The sequence below is a fragment of the Lynx rufus genome, unplaced genomic scaffold (genome assembly GCF_022079265.1).
Source record: "Lynx rufus isolate CCGP_SWC_20201006 ecotype Redwood Valley unplaced genomic scaffold, mLynRuf1.p SCAF_30, whole genome shotgun sequence".
In the NCBI taxonomy this organism is placed as follows: domain Eukaryota; kingdom Metazoa; phylum Chordata; class Mammalia; order Carnivora; family Felidae; genus Lynx; species Lynx rufus.
In genome coordinates, this window is record NW_025814846.1 from 1,809,857 (window position 1) to 1,831,269 (window position 21,413).

At 37.0% G+C, this 21,413-nt stretch overlaps 1 protein-coding gene across 1 annotated transcript in view; it reads left to right on the forward strand.

The window, feature by feature from the left end:
• The window catches only part of TEX11 (testis expressed 11), a 237,625-nt gene that overhangs the window by 166,594 nt on the left and 49,618 nt on the right, over positions 1 to 21,413 (forward strand). Inside the window, exons 22-24 of the mRNA XM_047092484.1 lie at positions 4,433 to 4,503; positions 5,935 to 6,051; positions 19,958 to 20,030. Coding sequence (XP_046948440.1) covers positions 4,433 to 4,503; positions 5,935 to 6,051; positions 19,958 to 20,030 — 261 coding nt within the window. The remainder of the gene's footprint in view (positions 1 to 4,432; positions 4,504 to 5,934; positions 6,052 to 19,957; positions 20,031 to 21,413) is intronic.

Consider the following 21,413-nt stretch of genomic DNA (forward strand, 5'->3'; position numbering starts at 1 on the left):
GAGTGATGTTGAGCATCTTTTCATTTGTCTGTTGGCCATCTGGATGTCTTCTTTGGAAAAATGTCTATTCATGTCTTCTGCCCATTTTTTAATTGGGTTATTTGTTTTTGGTGTGTTAAATTGTATAAGTTGTTTATATATTTTGGATACTAACCTTTTATCAGATGTGTCATTTGCAAATACCTTTTCTCATTTCATAGGTTGCCTTTTAGTTTTGTTGATTGTTTTCTTTGCTGTGCAGAAGCCTTTTATTTTGATGTAGTCCTCATAGTTTCTTTTGCTTTTTGGTTCCCTGGCATCCAGAGAGATATCTAGAAAGAAGTTGCTTATGGCCATTGTCAAAGTGATTACTGCCTGTGTTCTCTAGGATTTTGATGGTTTCCTGTCTCACAATTAGGTCTTGCATCCACTTTTTATTTAGATGGTGGTGAATTTATTTTCATGATGGTGTAAGAAAGTGGTCCAGTTCCATACTTTGGCATGTTGCTGTCCAGTTGTGTCAACACCATTTGTTGAAGAGACTCTTTTTCCATTGGGTATTCTTTCCTGATTTGTCGAAGATTAGTTGACCATATAGTTGTGGGTTCATTTTTGGGTTTTCTCTTCTGTTCCATTGATCTATATGTGTCTGTTTTTGTGCCAGTAACATACTGAACTGATCACTACAACTTTGTAATATAACCAGAATTCTGGAATTGTGATGCCTCTGGCTTTGCTTTTCTTTTTCAATATTGCTTTGGCTGTTTAGGGTCTTTGGCAGTTACATTCAAATTTTAGGTTTGTTTGTTTTGGCTCTGTGAAAAATACTGGTGGTATTTTGAATAGGGATTGCATTAAATGTGTAGATTGTTTTAGGTAGTATAGATAAATGTTTGTTCTTCCAATCTATGAGCGTGGAATGTCTTTCCATTTCTTTGTGTCATCCTCAGTTTCTTTCATCAGTATTTTATAGTTTTCAGAGTACAAGCCTTTTATCTCTTTAGTTATGTTCATCCCTCGGTGTCTTATGGTTTTGGATGCAATTATGAATGGGATTAATACCTTGATTTCTCTTTCAGCTACTTCATTATTGGTGTATAGAAATGAAATAGATTTCTGTACATTGATTTTGTATCCTGTGACTTTAAGGAAATTGTGTATCAGTTCTAGCAATTTTTTAGTAGACCCCAAAAAAATGTGGCTAGGACTTCCAGAACTATGTTAAATAACAGTGGTGAGAATGGACATCCCTGTCTTGTTCCTGAGCATAGATAAATAGCTCTCAGTTTTTCCCCATCAAGGATGGTATTAGTTGTGGGTGTTTCATATATGGCCTTTATAAGTTTGAGATATGTTCTCTCTATCCCTACTTTATTGAGGGTGTTTATCATGAATAGTTGTTGTACCTTGTTAAATGCTTTTTCTGCATCTATTGAAAGGATCATGTTTCTTATCCTTTCTTTTATTAATGTGGTATATCACATTGATTGGTTAATGAATTTTTTTTATTAATGTGGTGTATCATATTGATTGATTTACGAATATTGATCCACTGTTGCAGACCAGGAATAAATCCCATGTGATCATAGTAAATGATTCTTTTAATGTGGTGTTGGATTCAATTTGCTAGGATTTTGTTGAGAATTGTTCACATCCATGTGCATCAGAGATATTGACCTATCATTCTCTTTTTTGGTGGATTCTTTGTCTGGTTTTGGGTAATGCTGGCCTCATAGAATGAATCTGGAAGTTTTCTTTCCTCATAGAATGAATCTGGAAGAATAGATTTTAGCTCTTCTTTATTTGTTTTTTTTAAATTTTCTTCTAATGTTTATTTTTGAGAGAGAGAGACAGCGCAAGCAGGGGAAGGGCAGAGAGAGAAAGAGGGAAATACAGAATCTGAAGCCAGCTCCAGGCTCTGAGTGGTCAGCACAGAGCCCAACATGGGGCTCGAACTCACGAACTGTGAGATCATGACCTGAGCTGAAGTCTGACACTTAACTGACTGAGCCACCCAGGCACCCCATTAGCCCTTCTTTAAATGTTATGTAGAATTCCCCTGTGAAGCTGTCTGGCCTTGGACTTTTGTTTGCTGGGAGTTTTCTGATTGCTGATTCAATTTCTTTGCTGGTTATGGATCTGTTCAAGTTTTCTATTTCTTCCTGTTTCAGTTTTGGTAGTTTATATGTTTCTAGGAATTTATCCATTTATTCTAGCTTGTCCAATTTGTTGTCATATAACTTTTCATAATATTCTTTTATAATTGTTTGTATTTCTGTGGTGTTGGTTGTTATTTCTCCTCTCTCATTTGTGATTTTATTTATTTGGGTCCTTTCTCTTTTCTTTTTGATAAGTATGGCTAGCGGTTTATCAATTTTATTAATTTTTTCAAAGAACCGGCTCCTAGTTTCATTGGTCTGTTATACTGTTTTTCTAGTTTCTATATAATTTCTTTCTGTTCTAATCTTTATTATTTCCTTCTTCTCTGGCTTTAGGCTTCATTTGTCGTTGTTTTTCTAGCTACTTTAAGTATAAGGTTAAGTTGTTTATTTGAGATTTTTCTTGCTTCTTCAGGTAGGCCTGTATTGTTATACTTCCCTTTTAAGACCACTTTTGCTGCATCCCAAAGGTTTTGGACCATTATGTTTTCATTTTCATTTGTTTTCATCTATTTTTTAATTTCTTCTTTGATTTCCTGGTTGACCCATTCGTTCTTTAGTAGCATGTTGTTTAATATCCATGTATTTGTGGTTGTTCCAATTTATATCTTGTGGTTGACTTCAAATTTCATAGTGTTGTGGTCAGAAAATATGCCTGGTATGATCTTAGTCTTTTTGTACTTGCTGAGGCCTGATTTGTGACCTAGTATGTGATATGTTCTGGAGAATGTCTTATGTACACTTGAAAAAAATGTGTATTCTGTTGCTTTAGTATGAAACGTTCTTAATATATCTGTTAAGTCCATCTAAACTAGTGTGTTATTCAAAGCCATTGTTTCCTTGTTGATTTTCTGCTTAGATGATATGTCCATTGCCCTAAGTGGAGTGTTAAAGTCCCCTATTATTGTGTTATTTATCAATAAGTTCCTTTATGTTTCCTAGTAATTGTTATATATATTTGGGTGTTTCGAGTTGGGGGCATAAATATTTAGGACTGTCAGATATTCTTGATGGATAGTCCCCTTTCTTATAATATAGTATCTTTGTTCATCTCTTGTTAGAGTCTTTGGTTTAAACTTTAGTTTGTCTACAGAGAGGGAGGGAGGCAAACCACAGGAGATTCTTAAATACAGAGAACAAACTGAGGGTGGATGGGAAGGGGTGAGGGAGAGGAGAAAATGAGTGCTGGGCATGGAGGAAGGCACCTGTTGGGATGAGCACTGGATGTTGTATGTAATCCAATCTGACAACGAATTATATTAAAAAAAACATTTAGTTTGTCTAATATAAGTATTGCTACTCTGGCTTGCTTTTGACTTCCATTTGCATGATAAATATTTCTCCATCCCCTCATTTCAATCTGTAGGTGTCTTTAGGTCTAAAATGAGTCTCTTGTAGGCGCATAAAAACAAAACTGGGTCTTGTTTTTTTTTTTTTTTTTCATTCTGACACCCTGTGCGTTTGATTGGAGTATTTAGTCCATTTACATTCACAGTAATAACTATTGATAGATATGTAGTGCCATTTTATTACTTGTTTTGTCATTGTTTCTGGAGATTTTCCCTAATATTTCTAGTCTTTGTTGCTTTTGGTCTTTCTTTCCCACTTAGAGTCCCCTTTAATATTTCTTTCAGGGTTGGTTTAGTGGTCACAAACTGCTTTAGTTTTTGTTTGAGGAAACTCTTTATCTCTCCTTCTATTTTGAATGATAGCCTTGCTGGATAGAGTATTCTTTGCTACAGATTTTTCTCATTCAGCATGTTGAATGTATCATACCCCACTCCCTTCTGACTTGCTAATTTAATTACAAATTTAATTACAGTATGTCTTGATGTTGTCCTGCTTTGTTGATTTTCGTGGGAGTTCTCTGTGCCTCCTGGATTTGTATGTTTCTTTCTCCAGATTAAGGAAGTTCTCAGCTATTATTTCCTCAAAAAACTTCTGTCCCCTTTGCTGAATTTTAACATACTTTTATCAACTCCAGTGGTGAGCTCCTTGGTGATCCTTATTTTTTTAGATAGATTTATTCCATCTAAGAATATATTGTATGTCCCCAGTTTTTAAAAAATATTCAGCACTACCTCCATTAGTTATTGGCTAGAATCAAAGATTGGAAGTGACAGAAGTCTTTAAATTTACCTGGAAAAAAAATTCTCTAAAAATCTAAAGGTAGCTTTTTTAACCCAAGAAATACCTCAGCATATTAATATTAAAGATGCAGGTAGTGAAGATTATATTGGTACAGATTAAAGAGTAGATTTCCATAATTACATTTCATATTTGTTAACTTTCAGCTTGGAATTTGGCTGTGCAGTGCGACAAAGACCCAGTGACAATGAGAGAGTTTTTCATCCTTTCTTACAAGGTAAGTCTCTTCTAATAAGAATCTCATGAAAGGACTGCAACAAGGGTATGTCCACTCTGGCTATGGCCAAGGACTAAATATAGAGTGGTATTGACTTTTACACTGGGAACTTTTAGAATACACATCTAAACAGGAATGGCCTACGGAGAATTAGATCCCTAGGGGAACAATGTGCAAACATGGAGCAGTTCTCCCCATACCAAAATAGCACGAACAACAATCAGGGAACCTAAAGTTCTACCATAAGAGACTTATTCCCTTACTTTTGAAGGAATTTCAGTCTCTCAGAGTCCTATATTAAAATATAACTTTCTTTAGGATTGGAATACTCTAAGTTGTCAACTAATAAAGTTTTGGAACAGTTATAAGTCAATAGGAGTATAGAATAGGTAACTGGGGTCATCAGGATGTGAAAAGAATGCTAAGAATCTTAGGCCTACTTTATAATTTTTCCTAGAACAGGTTCTGTGTATAAGTATTTGTAAGATTATTTTGCAATTAGAAACATTTTAAAACAGTCATTAGCCTCCAAGTTAGATCAAATGCCAGAAAGGAAACAATATTGATGAGAGAATAAAAGAAGAGGGGCTAAGAATATCTGTCTTACACATTGAGGAGTACACAGTCTGATATGTTGATATAGATGAAATGTTAAGAGTTTTAGAACTGAAATGAACTATAGAGCTAATCTAGTATACTCTCTCATTTTATATACGAGTAGCCTGAGACCTAGAGATATTGGGTGTTTTGAAATGCTGTTAATTCAATAACAGTGATGATTATGATCACTAAACATTCTGAGAGATTAAGAAATAGTCTTTCACAGCTTAGGTATAATTGCTATTTAAATTAGGTGAAATAAATTAGTTTTAGTTTGAACATTTTTGATAGTACTAGCAGGGTTCTATGTAAGAATCCCAAGTGGCCTAGTGGTTTATTGTAGTAAAAGCTGGGAGCTTTTTCTAAAGTTAGAGGGCAAGGTTTAATGATTAGGTTATCCTAATGCCTGTCAAGATTTGGTATTGTCTCTTTCAACCATGACAATATATGTGGTATTTTCAGCTCTATTCAATACAAAGGAGAAATCTATTTGCCAGGGGAAAAATCACTTAGAAATTACAACATAAAGCAAGAAGTAAATCACTAGATAGAAATACAGGGCCAAATGACAGTACTTATCACTGGGAAGATAAGAAAATTGTGAAGACATGAAGCTTTTTATCTCTAGAAAGTTCCTTAAAAACAATGGAAAGTAATATAAAATTAAAACCGTAAATCAGTGTTATAGTCTATATCATTTTTAAGGTGAGGTGTGTTTTTCCAGCTGAATTTTTTCATTCAGACAGGTTGTTGCTGATTTTCATTTTGATTGTTTGTGTTCACCTGGCAGAATTCGCACTATTCATTGATGTTCTGGTTATTTCTTATCAGCTGTCCCGGTTTTGTCCTTCTGATCAAGTAATTCTGATTGCACAGAAAACATGTTTACTTATGGCAGCTGCAGTTGATCTAGAGCAAGGGAGAAAAGCTTCAACAACTTCTGAACAGGTAATGTGCAACCTTCAAAGAAAACACAAGGAAGAGTTTAGTGTGCTATTTGGTGTGTTTGCCTTCCCTGATGCAGTTCTTTCTGATTCTCTTTAAAGAATCCTTTCATCCTTTCCAGCAGCATCTTGATTTCAAAGGTTTGTAATGGCTCATTCCTCCCTAAGGAAAGGTCACATTTGGCTTGGCCTCTTCTTTTAAAAAGATTGAAGATCTCTTCTTTTAAAATGTCTCTTTCCATGGACCACTCTTTCTGAATCTGTTTTTAGCTATTCTTCATCATCTCCCTGCAATCGTATGTGGCCTATAAGAATGAGATTTTTTTCTATTTTTGTTTCCTTTTACACATTCTCTAAGGAAGAATTCATCTACCTCCACAGCTTTGATAACCATCTGATTATTTACTCGGCTTGTTTTTCTTCACTCTAATTGGATTTGCTTTCTTTGGCCCACACCCTTAAATATTTTATCAGTAACTGAATTTTAACAAGAAGACAGAATTACTGCCTTTGCCTGAATTCCACTCTTAGCTTTGTAAATCTTACCCCTTTTAAGAAATACCAACATCAACATCCCTGTCTCCCATGGACCAGAGTATTGGTTTGTCTTTAGGTTTTTTACCATCTTTCTTCCAAGCTAAGAAAATTGTCTCTAAGTTAGACCAGTAGCATTTTGGTATAATTTTAAAATCTAGATCTCTCTGCTTATTATCTCTTACCTAGACAAAGAAAACTTCCCAATTTCCCATATTTGCCAGCTTTTCTTTCAAAATGGTATAAAATCCTTCCTGCTGTTTATTTCCTTCCTTCTGTTAATTTCTTCTTTCATATTATTCTTCAGATCTGGAACAAACTGTCACCACATCTCTGCCAACATATTTCCCTTCCTTTCTGTTCCCTTGTTGAGTTCAACTAAACATTAGAGGAACACCTGGGTGGCTCAGTCAGTTGATTCTCTGACTCTTGATTTCGACTCAGGTCATGGTCCCAGGGTCGTGGGATTGAGCCCTGTGTAGAGCTCTGCACTGAGCATGGAACCTGCTTGGGATATTCTCTCTCTCTCTCTCTCTCTCTCTCTCTCTCTCTCCCCCTCTCTCCCCCCGCCCCGCCCCTTCACCTACTCGTGCTCATTCTCCCTCTCTCTCTAAAAAACAACGACAGAAAAAAAAGAAGGAAAAGAAAACCATTTGAGTACCAAGTACTCTGCTAGGTACTGGAGATAAAGAGGACAAAATCCTTATCCTTGAGGAGTAAAGGGGCCTCTTTTTAGAAATCTTTCCATTGTAAAAGATGAGAAAAGAATCTTTGTGCCCCAGAGCAAAATCAAACCAACCATTTTGCTTCTTAACAAGTATGAGTAAATGTGATTTTATTCTCGATAGGGTCTTTTGCTTTACTTAAAAATAGTAATAACATCTTGTTTTTGCATAGTGCTTTTAACCTTTTAAAAGTTTTTCCTTAAGTTGATAGTCCTGACTTTGTTAAATTTTGTATCTCAGTGAATAGAGATCAAAGTGATGTGAGGGAAATTTCACACTCTTAAGTTCATTCCTTTGTTTTGTCTTTTTCCAACAACTGTTCTTTTTTTCTGTATTCTTTCTCTTGCATACATTAATGTTCCCTAAAAACTCTAACCTAGTAACCCTTCTATAATCTTCTTTGCTTTTGAAAGAATAGATCATTGAAGATGCACTTCTTCCTATCGCCATCTAAGTCTGATCCCTATGAATTAGACCTTGGTGCTGTCTCTCAATAAAGACTTCTGGAATTCTATTATATTTATCTACTCCTTGTTCTCTAAGTACTCATGAATTAGAGTTTTCCAAATAAATAGATGATGAAGGAATATAGATGGAATATGTAATGTTATCAACATTGTCTGTACTCCCCTGAGTATGAGTTAGGGGGAAGTAAAGGATGCTTTAAAAAATACAGCAGGTGTAATATATCCATGTGTGTGTGTGTGTGTGTGTGTGTGTGTGTGAGAGAGAGAGAGAGAGAGAGAGAGAGAGAGACAGAGAGAGAGAGAGAGAGAGAGAGATTGCATCTTATTCATTCACCTATGAATGAATACTTGGGTTCTTCTATATCTTGGCTATTATAAAATAATGCTGCAATAGACAAGGATACATACATCTTTTTAAATTAGTGTTTTTGTTTTCTTTGGTCATCCAGAATTACTAGATCATATGGTATTTCTATATTTAATTTTTTTAACTCCTTACATCTGTGAATAGGCTTATTTATTTCAGGTGAAAATGAAATCTGTACTTACCTTAAGCTCAACCAAGAATTGAGAACATATTAAAGCACATTATAATTAATGTATGTCATCTAAGAATCTTACACTAATATGCTTTCAATTTTCCCTTCCATCTTTTGCACTACTGTTGTTACACATTTTACTTTACATATGTTATAAACCTTCAGTATATTGTTCTTATTTTTTATTGGGCCATAAATTCTTAAGAGCTATGAAATACAAGTAAAATGTTCTTTATATTTATGTACATTTTTTTTCAATATATGAAATTTATTGTCAAATTGGTTTCCATACAACACCCAGTGCTCATCCCAAAAGGTGCCCTCCTCAATACCCATCACCCACCCTTCCCTCCCTCCCACCCCCCATCAACCCTCAGTTTGTTCTCAGTTTTTAACAGTCTCTTATTCTTTGGCTCTCTCCCACTCTAACCTCTTTTTTTTTTTCCTTCCCCTCCCCCATGGGTTTCTGTTAAGTTTCTCAAGATCCACATAAGAGTGAAACCATATGGTATCTGTCTTTCTCAGTATGGCTTATTTCACTTAGCATCACACTCTCCAGTTCCATCCACGTTGCTACAAAAGGCCATATTTCATTCTTTCTCATTGCCACGTAGTATTCCATTGTGTATATAAACCACAATTTCTTTATCCATTCATCAGTTGATGGACATTTAGGCTCTTTCCATAATTTGGCTATTGTTGAGAGTGCTGCTATAAACATTGGGGTACAAGTGCCCCTATGCATCAGCACTCCTGTATCCCTTGGGTAAATTCCTAGCAGTGCTATTGCTGGGTCATAGGGTAGGTCTATTTTTAATTTTCTGAGGAACCTCCACACTGCTTTCCAGAGCGGCTGCACCAATTTGCATTCCCACCAACAGTGCAAGAGGGTTCCCGTTTCTCCACATCCTCTCCAGCATCTATAGTCTCCTGATTTGTTCATTTTGGCCACTCTGACTGGCGTGAGGTGATATCTGAGTGTGGTTTTGATTTGTATTTCCCTGATAAGGAGCGACGCTGAACATCTTTTCATGTGCCTGTTGGCCATCCGGATGTCTTCTTTTTTTTTTTTAATTTTTTTTTTCAACGTTTATTTATTTTTGGGACAGAGAGAGAGACAGAGCATGAACGGGGGAGGGCCAGAGAGAGAGGGAGACACAGAATGGGAAACAGGCTCCAGGCTCTGAGCCATCAGCCCAGAGCCCGACGCGGGGCTCGAACTCACGGACCGCGAGATCGTGACCTGGCTGAAGTCGGACGCTTAACCGACTGCACCACCCAGGCGCCCCTCCGGATGTCTTCTTTAGAGAAGTGTCTATTCATGTTTTCTGCCCATTTCTTCACTGGGTTATTTGTTTTTCGGGTGTGGAGTTTGGTGAGCTCTTTATAGATTTTGGATACTAGCCCTTTGTCCGATATGTCATTTGCAAAGATCTTTTCCCATTCCGTTGGTTGCCTTTTAGTTTTGTTGGTTGTTTCCTTTGCTGTGCAGAAGCTTTATCTTCATAAGGTCCAGGTAATTCATTTTTACTTTTAATTCCCTTGCCTTTGGGGATGTGTCGAGTAAGAGATTGCTACGGCTGAGGTCAGAGAGGTCTTTTCCTGCTTTCTCCTCTAGGGTTTTGATGGTTTCCTGTCTCACATTCAGGTCCTTTATCCATTTTGAGTTTACTTTTGTGAATGGTGTGAGAAAGTGGTCTAGTTTCAACCTTCTGCATGTTGCTGTCCAGTTCTCCCAGCACCATTTGTTAAAGAGACTGTCTTTTTTCCATTGGATGTTCTTTCCTGCTTTGTCAAAGATTAGTTGGGCATACATTTGTGGGTCTAGTTCTGGGGTTTCTATTCTATTCCATTGGTCTGTGTGTCTGTTTTTGTGCCAATACCATGCTGTCTTGATGATGACAGCTTTGTAGTAGAGGCTAAAGTCTGGGATTGTGATGCCTCCTGCTTTGGTCTTCTTCTTCAAAATTCCTTTGGCTATTCGGGGTCTTTTGTGGTTCCATATGAATTTTAGGATTGGTTGTTCTAGTTTCGAGAAGAATGCTGGTGCAATTTTGATTGGGATTGCATTGAATGTGTAGATAGCTTTGGGTAGTATTGACATTTTGACAATATTTATTCTTCCAATCCATGAGCAGGGAATGTCTTTCCATTTCTTTAAATCTTCTTCAATTACCTTCATAAGCTTTCTATAGTTTTCAGCATACAGATCTTTTACATCTTTGGTTAGATTTATTCCCAGGTATTTTATGCTTCTTGGTGCAATTGTGAATGGGATCAGTTTCTTTATTTGTCTTTCTGTTGCTTCATTATTAGTGTATAAGAATGCAACTGATTTCTGTACATTGATTTTGTATCCTGCAACTTTGCTGAATTCATGTATCAGTTCTAGCAGACTTTTGGTGGAGTCTATCGGGTTTTCCATGTATAATATATATTTATGTACATTTTAAGTACTTCTTCAAATCTTAATTTCTTTGTGGAGATCCAAATTACTGTCTGATACCCTATTCCTTCTACCTCAAGAACTTTATGAACAATTTTTTTTGTAGTGTAAATCTGTTGAATTTCCCTAATTTTTTTCTGAAAAAGCATTCTTCCTTTATTTTTCAAACATTGTTTTGCTGTGCATAGACTTTAGAACGTTAAGGTTTTTTTTTCTTTTTTCCTTTTTCATCAGTTCTTTTTACCTTTAGCACTTTAGAGATATCACTCCGCTGTTGGGCTTGCACAATTGCTGAGGAGTCTGTTAGTCTCATCTTTATTCGGTATATAGATATCTTATTTTTCCCATTGATTGCCTACAAGAATTTCTTTTCATCTTTAGTTTTTAGCAGTTTGAATATAGCATATCTAGGTTTTTAAAAAATTTCTTTTTAAGTCCTTGCCATTCTTTGAGCTTTTTGCAATTATGGTTTGATGTGTTTCATTAATTTTGAAAAACTTCTTGACTACTATCTTTTCAAACATTTCTTCTGTCCCATTAATCTCTTTTCTCCTCCTAGGATTCAATTTACACATATAGTAGACTATATGGTATTTTGTACCACAGGTCTTGTGTGTTGTGATATTTCTTTTTTTCTCATTTCTTCAATGTAGATATTAAATATTTAATATGTAAACATTAAATAACACACTATTGCACAAGCAATGGGCCAAATCAAAAATCAAACTGCAAATCAAAATATGTCTCCAAACAAACAAACAAAAAAGAAAATACAATATTCCAAAACCTTGAGATGCATCAAAAACAGGTTTTAGAGAGATATTTATGCTATAAATGCTTGTGTTAAGAAAAAAATTCAGGGGCACCTGGGTGGCTCAGTCAGATTAACCATCCAACTTCAGCTCAGGTCATGATCTCACTGTTCATGGGTTCAACCCCCCACCTTGGGCTCTCTGCAGTCAGCACAGAGCCTGCTTTGGATACTCTGTCTCTTTCTCTCTCTCTCTCTCTGCCCCTCACTCTCAAAAATAAACTTTAAAAAAAGTTCTCTAAAGGGGTGCCTGGGTGGCTCAGTCGGTTACGTGTCCAACTTTGGCTCAGGTCATGAGCTTAAAGTTTGTGAGTTTGAGCCGGCATCGGGCTCTGTGCTGACAGTTTGGAGCTTGTAGCCTGTTTCGGATTCTGTGTCTCCTTTTCTCTCTGCCCCTCCCCTGCTCGCACTCTGTCTCTTTCTCTCTCTCTCAAAAATAAGTGAACATTTTTTTAAAAAGTTCTCTAAAAAAAGTTTAAATAAATAATACACCACAAAGAACTAGAAAAAGAAGAAACTTAGCTGAAATTTAGTAGAGGGAGGAAATAAAGAAAAATAAATAAATAAAATAGAGACCAGAATAAACAGCAACATAACATTGAAAGTAATTACCAGTTTTTCCAAAAAAATAAAATTTGCTATGCTTTAACTACATTAACTAAGAAAAAAGAGAGAAGACTCAAAAACCAAAATGAGAAATGGAAGAGAAATAATACAAGAGTTAATCAGATTATTATTATTATTATTGTGATAATAGATTAGGATAAACAATTATATACTAACAAATAAGATAACTTAGAAAAATAAAAACAGATAATTCCTAAAAATGCACAAGTTACCAAGATTGAATCATGAATCTTGAATTCAAGAAATAAGAAATCTTAGACCATTAACAAGAATGAAAGTTGAATTAGGAATAAAAAATTTCCTAGCACAGAATAGCCCAAGACTACATGGTTTCCTTGGTGAATTCTACCAAACTTTAAAAAACATAATTGATGATAATCTATCAAAATCTTACAAATAATGGAATAGAGGGAACACATTAAAAATCATTCTATGAAGCCAATATTACCCTGATACCAAAGCAGGATAAAAACAGTACAAGAACAAAAAAATTCCAATTTGTCTGATATAAATATTGCTACTCTGGCCTTCTTTTGACATCCATTTGTGTGATAAAGTTTCTCCACCTCCTCACTTTAAATCTGTAGGTGTCTTTAGGTCTAAAAATTAGTCTCTTGGGGCACCTGGGTGGCTCAGTCGGTTAAGCATCCGATTTTGGCTCAGGCCATGATCTCATGGTTTATGGGTTTGAGTCCCGCATTGGGCTCTGTGCTGACAGCTCAGAGCCTGGATCCTGCTTCAGATTCTGTGTCTCCTCCATCTCTGCCCCCCCCCCGACCCCTGCTGTCACTCTGTCTCTCTATCAAAAATAAATAAACATTTAAAAAAATTTAAAAATGAGTCTCTTATAGATAGCGTATAAATAGGTCTTGTTTTTATTATCCATTCTGACACCCTGTGTCTTTTGATTGGATCGTTTACTCCATTTACATTCAGAGTAATTCTTGATATATATGTATTTAATGCCATTTTATTACTACTTTTGTCATTGTTCCTGGAGATTGTCTCTGATCCTTTTTATGTCTTTTTCACTTTTAGTCTCTCCTTTGTACTCAGAAGAGTCCCTTATAGGGGTGCCTGGGTGGCTCAGTCAGTAAAGCATCCAACTTTGGCCCAGGTCATGATCCCATAGTCTGTGGGTTTGAGCCCTGCGTCGGGCTCTCTGCTGACAGCTTAGAGCCTGGAGCCTGCTTCAGATTCTGTGTCTCCCTCTCTTTCTGCCTCTCTCTCTCAAAAATAAACACTAAAAATTTTTTTTAAAAAAAGAGACCCTTATAATATTTCTTCCAGGGCTGGTTTAATGGTCATGAACTCCTTTAGTTTTTGTCTGGGAAACCCATTATCTCTCCTTCTATTCTGAAATATAGCCTTGCTGGATAGAGTATTATTGGCTGCAGAGTTTTCCCATTCAGCACTTTGAATATGTCATACCAGTCTGTTCTGGCTTGCCAAGTTTCTGTTGAGAATTCTCCACCTAGGCTTATGGGTTTTCCCTTGTAAGTTAAGGACTTTTTTGCCTTGCTGCTTTTAAGATTTTTTTCTTTATCACTGTATTTTTCCAACTTAATTACAGTATGTGTTGTTGTTGGCCTGCATTTGCTAATTTTGATGGGAGTTCTCTGTGCCTCCTGGATCTGGATGTCTGTTTCCTTCCCCATGTTAGGAATGTTTTCTACTATTATTTCTTGAAATAAATTTTCTGTCCCCTTATTTCTTCTGGGACTCTTATAAAATGAATGTTACTACATTTGATGGAGTCACTGAGTTCCCCAAATCTATTCTTGTGTTGCTTAATTCATTTTCCTCTTGTGCAGCTTCATTATTTTTCATTATTTTGTCTTCTAGTTCACTAATTCATTCCTCTGCTTCTAACCAGCATACTGTTCATTGCATCAAGCAAGTTTTTAATCTTGTGTATTACACTCTTCATCTCTGATTCTTTTTTAGCTCATTTATCTCTGTGGTAAAGGTCTCACTGATGTTTTCTATTATTTTCTCAAGCCCAGTGAGTACCTTATGATTGTTGCTTTACATTCTCCATCAGGCATGTCACTTGTATCTGTTCCATTTAGATCTCTGCCTGTGGCCTTATCTTGTTCTTTCATTTGGTATAAATTCCTCTATCTTTGCATTTTGTCTGAGTCTCTGCCTTCTGTGTGTTAGAAAAGCCAGTTATGTGGGGCGCCTGGGTGGCTCAGTGGGTTAGGCGTCCAAGTTCGGCTCAGGTCATGATCTCCCAGTTCGTGAGTTTTGGCCCCACGTTGGGCTTTGTGCTGACAGCTCAGAGCCTGGGGCTTGCTTCAGATTCTGTGTCTCCCTTTCTCTCTGCCCTTCCTCTGCTCACACTCTATCTCTCTCTCTCTCTCAAAAATAAACATAAAAAAAATTAAGAAAAGAAAAGCCAGTTAATGTCTTCTGCTCCTGAAATGTCCTTTTGAAGAAGAGGTTATGTAGTACCCAGGACATGACACTTCAGGGAGTGTCTCCAGTGTGTGCTGCATGTGATCTGCTTTTGTGATTTGGCTGCTCTTTTAGGCCACTTGTTTGCAGAGGTTCTCCTTGCCTTCTGTGGGCAGTGTTTGGTCCTTGGCCTGAATATGGCAAGTTTTAAACTAGGTGTGCTTCAGTCTTTTTGTGAAACCAGACCTGACACCAGCTCCACCAGAACTGAGGCCTTACAGAACTCTCTGGTTGGGAGATTGTGTGGGCAGGGGTTTGCGCCGGTCTTTTGGGGAGTGGCTTGCTGTGCTGAGACTGAGGCAAGCTTAACTGAGAAGGGCAGTACCACTAGCGCACAGCGGGGTGGGAATTGGTGTAAGCAAGTCTGGCAGCCAGTGTCTGTTCTGAGCTGCATCCCTCAGGTGGCTCTGTGTGTATGCTGAGGGGCTGGGGAGGGAAACAGCGCCAGCTAGCTCTTTCATTCCCAGAGAGGCCTGAAGGAGTAATCTTCCTCCTGTGTACCCCAGGCGTTCTTCAGATTGCTGTTTCCATTCTGTCTTACCCCAGGTTATTTGCCTGCCTTCTCTACAGGAGCAGTGCAGTGCCCTCCATTTTCTATCCCAGCGAAGCCTGCTGACCTTTAAAACTTCACTCTTTAAGCCCACTGGTTGCAAAACACGAAATTTTGTGGTGCCTGGGTGGCTCAGTTGGTTAAGCAAAACACGAAATTCAGCCCTTCTCATTTTCCTCATTTTATAAGCCAGTGGCTTTGGTGAAACATTCTCCTTGTGCATTCCCCTATGTGCCCACCGCCCCCCCTGCCTCCCTCCCTCCCTCTTCTCTGCAACCATAGCTCCCTCCCTTCCACAGCACTCATGATCTGTTTCTCCCCTAAACAAAGTCTCTGTACTACCCACCTTCTTCAGTGTGGTCTCTTCTGTCCTTTTATTTGTGGTTTGTTCTGTCAGTCTTCAGGTTGATTTCTGGGGAATTTAGGATGATTTGATAGTTATTTTTTTAAGTTAATTTATTTTTGAGAGAGAGCATGCACACATGAGTGAACAGGGGAGGGGCAGAGGGAGAGGGATAGTGAGAATCCCAAGCAGGCTCTGCGCTGTCAGTGCAACGCCTGACATGGGGCTTGATCTCAAAAACCATTAGATCACAACCTGAGCCGAAATCAAGAGTCAGATGTTTAACCAACTGAGCCACCCAGTTGGTGCCTGATTTGATAGTTATCTAGTCATGTTCATGGGAAGAGACAAGCCTCGTGTTCTCCTACTCTCCTACCATCTTCCTTTCCTCCTTCTCTGTTTAATTTTTTGACTGATAAAAAAAGAATGAAATTTGATGATTTGCAACAATATGGATGGGTATAGAGTATATTATGCTAAGTGAAATAAGTCAGACAGAGAAAGGAAGTATATACCATATGATCTCATTAATATGTGGAATCTAAAAAAGAAAACAAAGGGGCGCCCTGCCCTGGCTGGCTCAGTTGGTTGAGTGTCTCTTGAAGCATCTCTTGATTTTGGCTCAGGTCATGATGTCACGGTTTGTGAGATTGAGCCCCACATCAGACTCTGCACTGTCTGCTTGGGATTCTCTCTCTGCCTCTCCCCTGCTCGTGCTCACATGCTGTCTCTCTCTCTTTCTCTCAAAATAAATAAACATTAAATAAAAAGGAAAAAGAAACAGGGCAGGAATTTGTTGGGGGAAAGCTGGTGTCAAAATAGAAACTGAGCAAATCATTCAGCATTTTAAAAATAATAATAAAATATAATGGGGCACCTAGGTGGCTCAGTCAGTTGAGTGTCTGACTTTGGTTCAGGTCATGATCTTGTGGTTTGTGAGTTCGAGCCCCACATTGGGCTCACTGCTGTCAGACTGTTAGCGCAGAGCCCACTTCGGATCCTTTGTCCCCCTCTCTGTACCCCTCCCCTGCTTGCGCTCTTCCCAAAATAAATACGTATTTAAAAAATAATAATAATTAGGGGTGCCTGAGTGGCTCAGTCAGTTAAACATCCCACTTTGGCTCAGGTCATGATCTCATGGTTCATGGGTTCGAGTCTCGTGTCAGGCTCTGTGCTGACAACTCAGAGCCTGGAGCATTCTTTAGATTCTGTCTCCCTCTCTCTCTGCCCCTCCCCGACTCATGCTCTGTCTATGTCTCTCAAAAATAAAGAGTAAACATTAAAAATATGTATATTAAAAATAATAAAATATAAAAAAGAAAACAAGCAAGCAGAGTCTTAAATACAGAGAACAAACTGGTGATTGCCAGAGGGGAAGTGATTATGGTGATGGGCAAAATAGATAAAGTAGATTAAGAGGTATAAACTTTCAGTTATAAAATAAATAATTCATGGACATGAAAAGTACAGCATAGGGAATATATTCCATAATATTTTAATAACGTTGTATGGTGACTACACTCATCATGGTGAGCATTGAGTACTGTGTAGAATTTTAAAATCAATATGTTTTGCAAATGAAACTAATAAACATTGTATGTCAGTTATACTTCAAAAAAATATATAGCAATTTAAATTTATCAAGGCACTATATCACTTTCCTAGATTGGGGTGGTTAAACTACTGCTGACTGGCCAAATCAGGCCCATGGCCTCTGTTTCTACAGTCTGAGTGTTAAGAATGGTTTTTACATTGGTAAAAGGTTGTAAATGAAAATTTTTTAAAAATGTCAATGAAAGTTTGTGTGGCTGGCAAAGCCTAAAACATTTACTGTTTGACATTTTATGGAAAAATATCCTGACCCCTATCCTAGATTATTTTTAACAGATTTATTGAGGTATAATTAACATACCTTACAGTTTACACTGTGAAGTATACAATTTAATGATTTTTAGAATATTTAGGTTTGTGGAACTGTCAACACAACAGAATTTTAAAACATTTTCACCGATCTAAAAAGAAATCCCTTACCTATTAGTAGTCATTCCCCATCCCAAGCACAAAACCTAGGCAACCACTAATCTATTTTCTGTATCTATAGATTTGCCAATTCTGGATATTTCATATAAACTGCATCATAGGACTTAGTCTTTTCTGACTGGCTCCTTTTATAATTTTTCAATAATGTTTAATAGGTTCTCCATGTTTCAGTTTGGATCAGTACTCCATTCCCATTGATGGCTGAATGATATTCCATTGTATGAATATACCACATTTTGTTTATCCACTAATCCTGTGATGGATATTGAGTTTTTCCAATTTTTAGCTTATTTTCCAAATAATGCTATGATGATCATTCATGTACAAATTTTGTATGGATATGCTTTTCATTTCCCTTGAGTATATACCTAGGAGTGGAATTGCTAGGTTTTATGCTCAATCTTTTGAGGAACTACTAGACTATTTTCCAAAGCAGCTACACCATTTTTCACTCCCACCAGCACTGGACAAGGGTTCCACTTTCTCCACTTCCTTGCCACCACTTGCTGTTCTGTCCTTTGGATTATGGCCATGCTAGTGAGTATGAAGTGCTAATCTCATTGCAGTATTGATTTGCATTTTTCTTTAAAAATTTTTTAATGTTTATTTATTTTTGAGAGAAACAGTGAGACAGAGTGTGAACAGGGGAGGGGCAGAGAAAGAGACAGGGAGACACAGAATCCAAAGCAGGACTCAGGCTCCAAGTTGTCATCACAGAGTCTGACAGAGGGCTCGAACCCACGAACTGCAAGATCATGACCAGAGCTGAGGTCACTTAACTGACTGAGCCACCCAGGCACCCCCTCTCTGTTAACTTCTAAACTATCTTCTGTTGGTATTACACCCAGATGTTAATCTTGACTAATTACTAGGGTGGTTGCTTTATGCGTAGGTTGTAAGTGTGTGTGTGAGCACATGTGCATTTGTGTGTGTTTAAAAATGCTTTTTGGCATAAATTGTTCCAGAGTCTGATCCAATTAATGTAAGTCCCTTTGAAGTAGTAGGGATCTTCTTAACTTTCTCTTTCTCTGGTTCCCTCTGTAAACCTGTGGCTGATCTTCTGTTTTGCATGTTGATGTCATTGAGCTATCAGCCTCTTTTTAAGCACCCAATACCAGAATCTCCTCTGTGTTTTTGTTTTTGTTTTTGTTTTTTTTTTTGTAGTGGTCTTAGACTTGAACATCCCCAACCTCTGTTCCAATTAAAGTCAGTCCCCTTAGGGGGAGATATAGAGCTTACTCTTCTTTTTTCTTTTTTTCTTTGAGACTCACACACACACACACACACACACACACACACACAGGTGAGCAAGAGGCAGAGGGGGAGAGAGAATCTTAAGCAGGCTCCACGCCCAGCATAGAACCTGATGTGGGGCTCAATCTCATGACCATGAGATCATGACCAGAGCCCAAATCAAGAGTTGTACACTTAACTGGTTGAGCCACGCAGACTCCCCTTAAGCTCGTTCTTCTAATAACCTGCCCCTCCTCCTCCTGAGAAGAAATTTTGTACCACTGTTTTAGAGCTGGAGGTGGGAACAGCGGCACATTTCTCTCAGAGTGACAGTGCAGCTGTATGAATAAGGGGCTGGGCAGGAGTCATAGTACCTGTCATTCTGAGCTTGCTTCTTCCAGCATGGAAATCCTGTCCTATAAGCAAGCTGAAGTGAGGGAAATTGAGACCAAATAATCATAGTTTTCCATGCCTAGTTATTGGACCTGGGTAGATGAAGAGAGTTCCAGGCCTCTCATTTGTGCTTTTTTATAATAGAGCTTCTGCAATACAGACCTGGGGGAGGAGGAGGAGAGATGCTGGAAGGATGCCCTTCTGGAAATCCCTAACCTGGAAGCTGAGAGTAGAGGGCCATACCCACCTAAAGTAGCACTCATACTGAGCTTGGGGTGGTTGGTGAGCAAATCATGGTTCCAACTATCACAGGTGCTTACTGTTCTTACTGAGATTAGTAGATTTCTGTAAATAGAGGTTTGTCTGTTTTCTCTTTGCCTTTTGGATAGTTTCCTGAGAGTTTACATAATTGTGTTTTATAATTCAACAGTTATGGTTGTTTTGCTAGGGAGAGGGTCCATGGAACTCCTCATACTACCATTCTGGAAGTGATACTCTTTTTTCCTAGATTATTAAACAGATTGGTAGTGCTCAAGATTTTCTATTTAATCTTCATTTCCTGGGACATTAAGAAAACTACAAATAGAGTTATTTTTATATAAACTATGAAATGTCAAGTTTCAACTGTTACTTTTTTATCATTGTATTTTAACTGTTTTTAATGAATAAGATATATTATTTTAACTTGCTTAAAGTTTTGTCTGGTTGAGACTAATTTTCTTGTTGCATTGTTGCCAAATAGACCCAGCTACTGAATCGTGCACTTGAGGAGATAAATGAATGCAAACACATCTGGAATATTCTGAAAGAAACAGGTACAGTGGGAACTAGGAGTTTGGTAACACAGTTATGAAAGGCATTTCAAGTCTAAATAACCCAGTCTTTATTACCAGAAATCTGTGCCACTTCAGTGCTTAATAACCAGTCAAGTGTTTCTTTGAGGACTAATTTTTCCCTACTGTCTGTATGTAGTTTGACTCTGTGACACACTGCTTGGACTAATAATTTTTTTACTTTGCTTTTTGTGGAGGTATAGTATTGAGTATAAATATAGGATCATTATTGTTCAATATGACATGATTGCCCTTAGGTCACTAGATTTTGTGTCTAATTTAATCAAGCTCTGATTCTGAGTGAATGTAGGCTACAGAGCCTTCCAAATGATAATCATATCAGATACTATTAACATTTTGTTATGAAATAATAAAAATAGTAGTAAACCTTTTAAAATTATGTAGTAACTTGCTAATGTTTCTTCATTAAGGATGGTAGTGGCTTTTAGGTTTAGACAGACTTTTATATATTTTGTCCGTCTGTTCCTATTTCACTTAGAATTTTAAAAAATCAATATTGAATTGAATTACATGCCTTTTCAGCTTCTATAGAGATAACTATATGGCTTTTATCTTTTGAAGTATTAATATATCGAATTAAAGTAATAGATTTGCAAAATTAAGTCATCATTGCATTTCTGGAATAAACCCTATTTGATCATGGTATGTTATTATAAATGTTGATGAATTTGGTTTCCTAATATTTAGAAATTATTGTTCTGTTATTTTCTTTTTGTGTATATGTGATATCTTGATGAATTTTGGTATTGAGCTCTAGGAATTATAAGGAAGAACATAAACACATAAAATTTAATTCACCTCTCTCAGTCTCTGACAGGCATTTAAAAGAATTAAAACAACCAAAAGAAATGATAGAGAATACCTGAGTAACATTTATAGAAGATTTATTAGAAATATACACTATACCCTGAAAATAGAAAATTAATCTTCTCTTTATGTGCCCTTTGAATATTTACAAAATTGATCACAAAGAAAGCCTGAATAAATTCCAAGACATAGAAGTAAAACAAGTAATTGATGGAATCTAGAAACAAAACCCTTGACCACTTGGGACATTTTAAAACACAGAAACTACAAAATACTTAGAAAATACTGATCATGAAAATACTTTATAACAGAATCTAAAGTACTAAAGCAGTTCTCAGAGCAAAATTCATAGCTTCAATGACTTTTATTTAACAAGTATGTCAGAATGCCAACTGTCCACTGAGAAAATAATTTCTTCTTTCTAGGAACATAGACGGACTATATATATACGTATATATTTCTATATCTGTATCTGTATCTCTGTCTATCTGTATGTTATTACAGAATTGAAAATTAAAACAACAATGAAATACTACT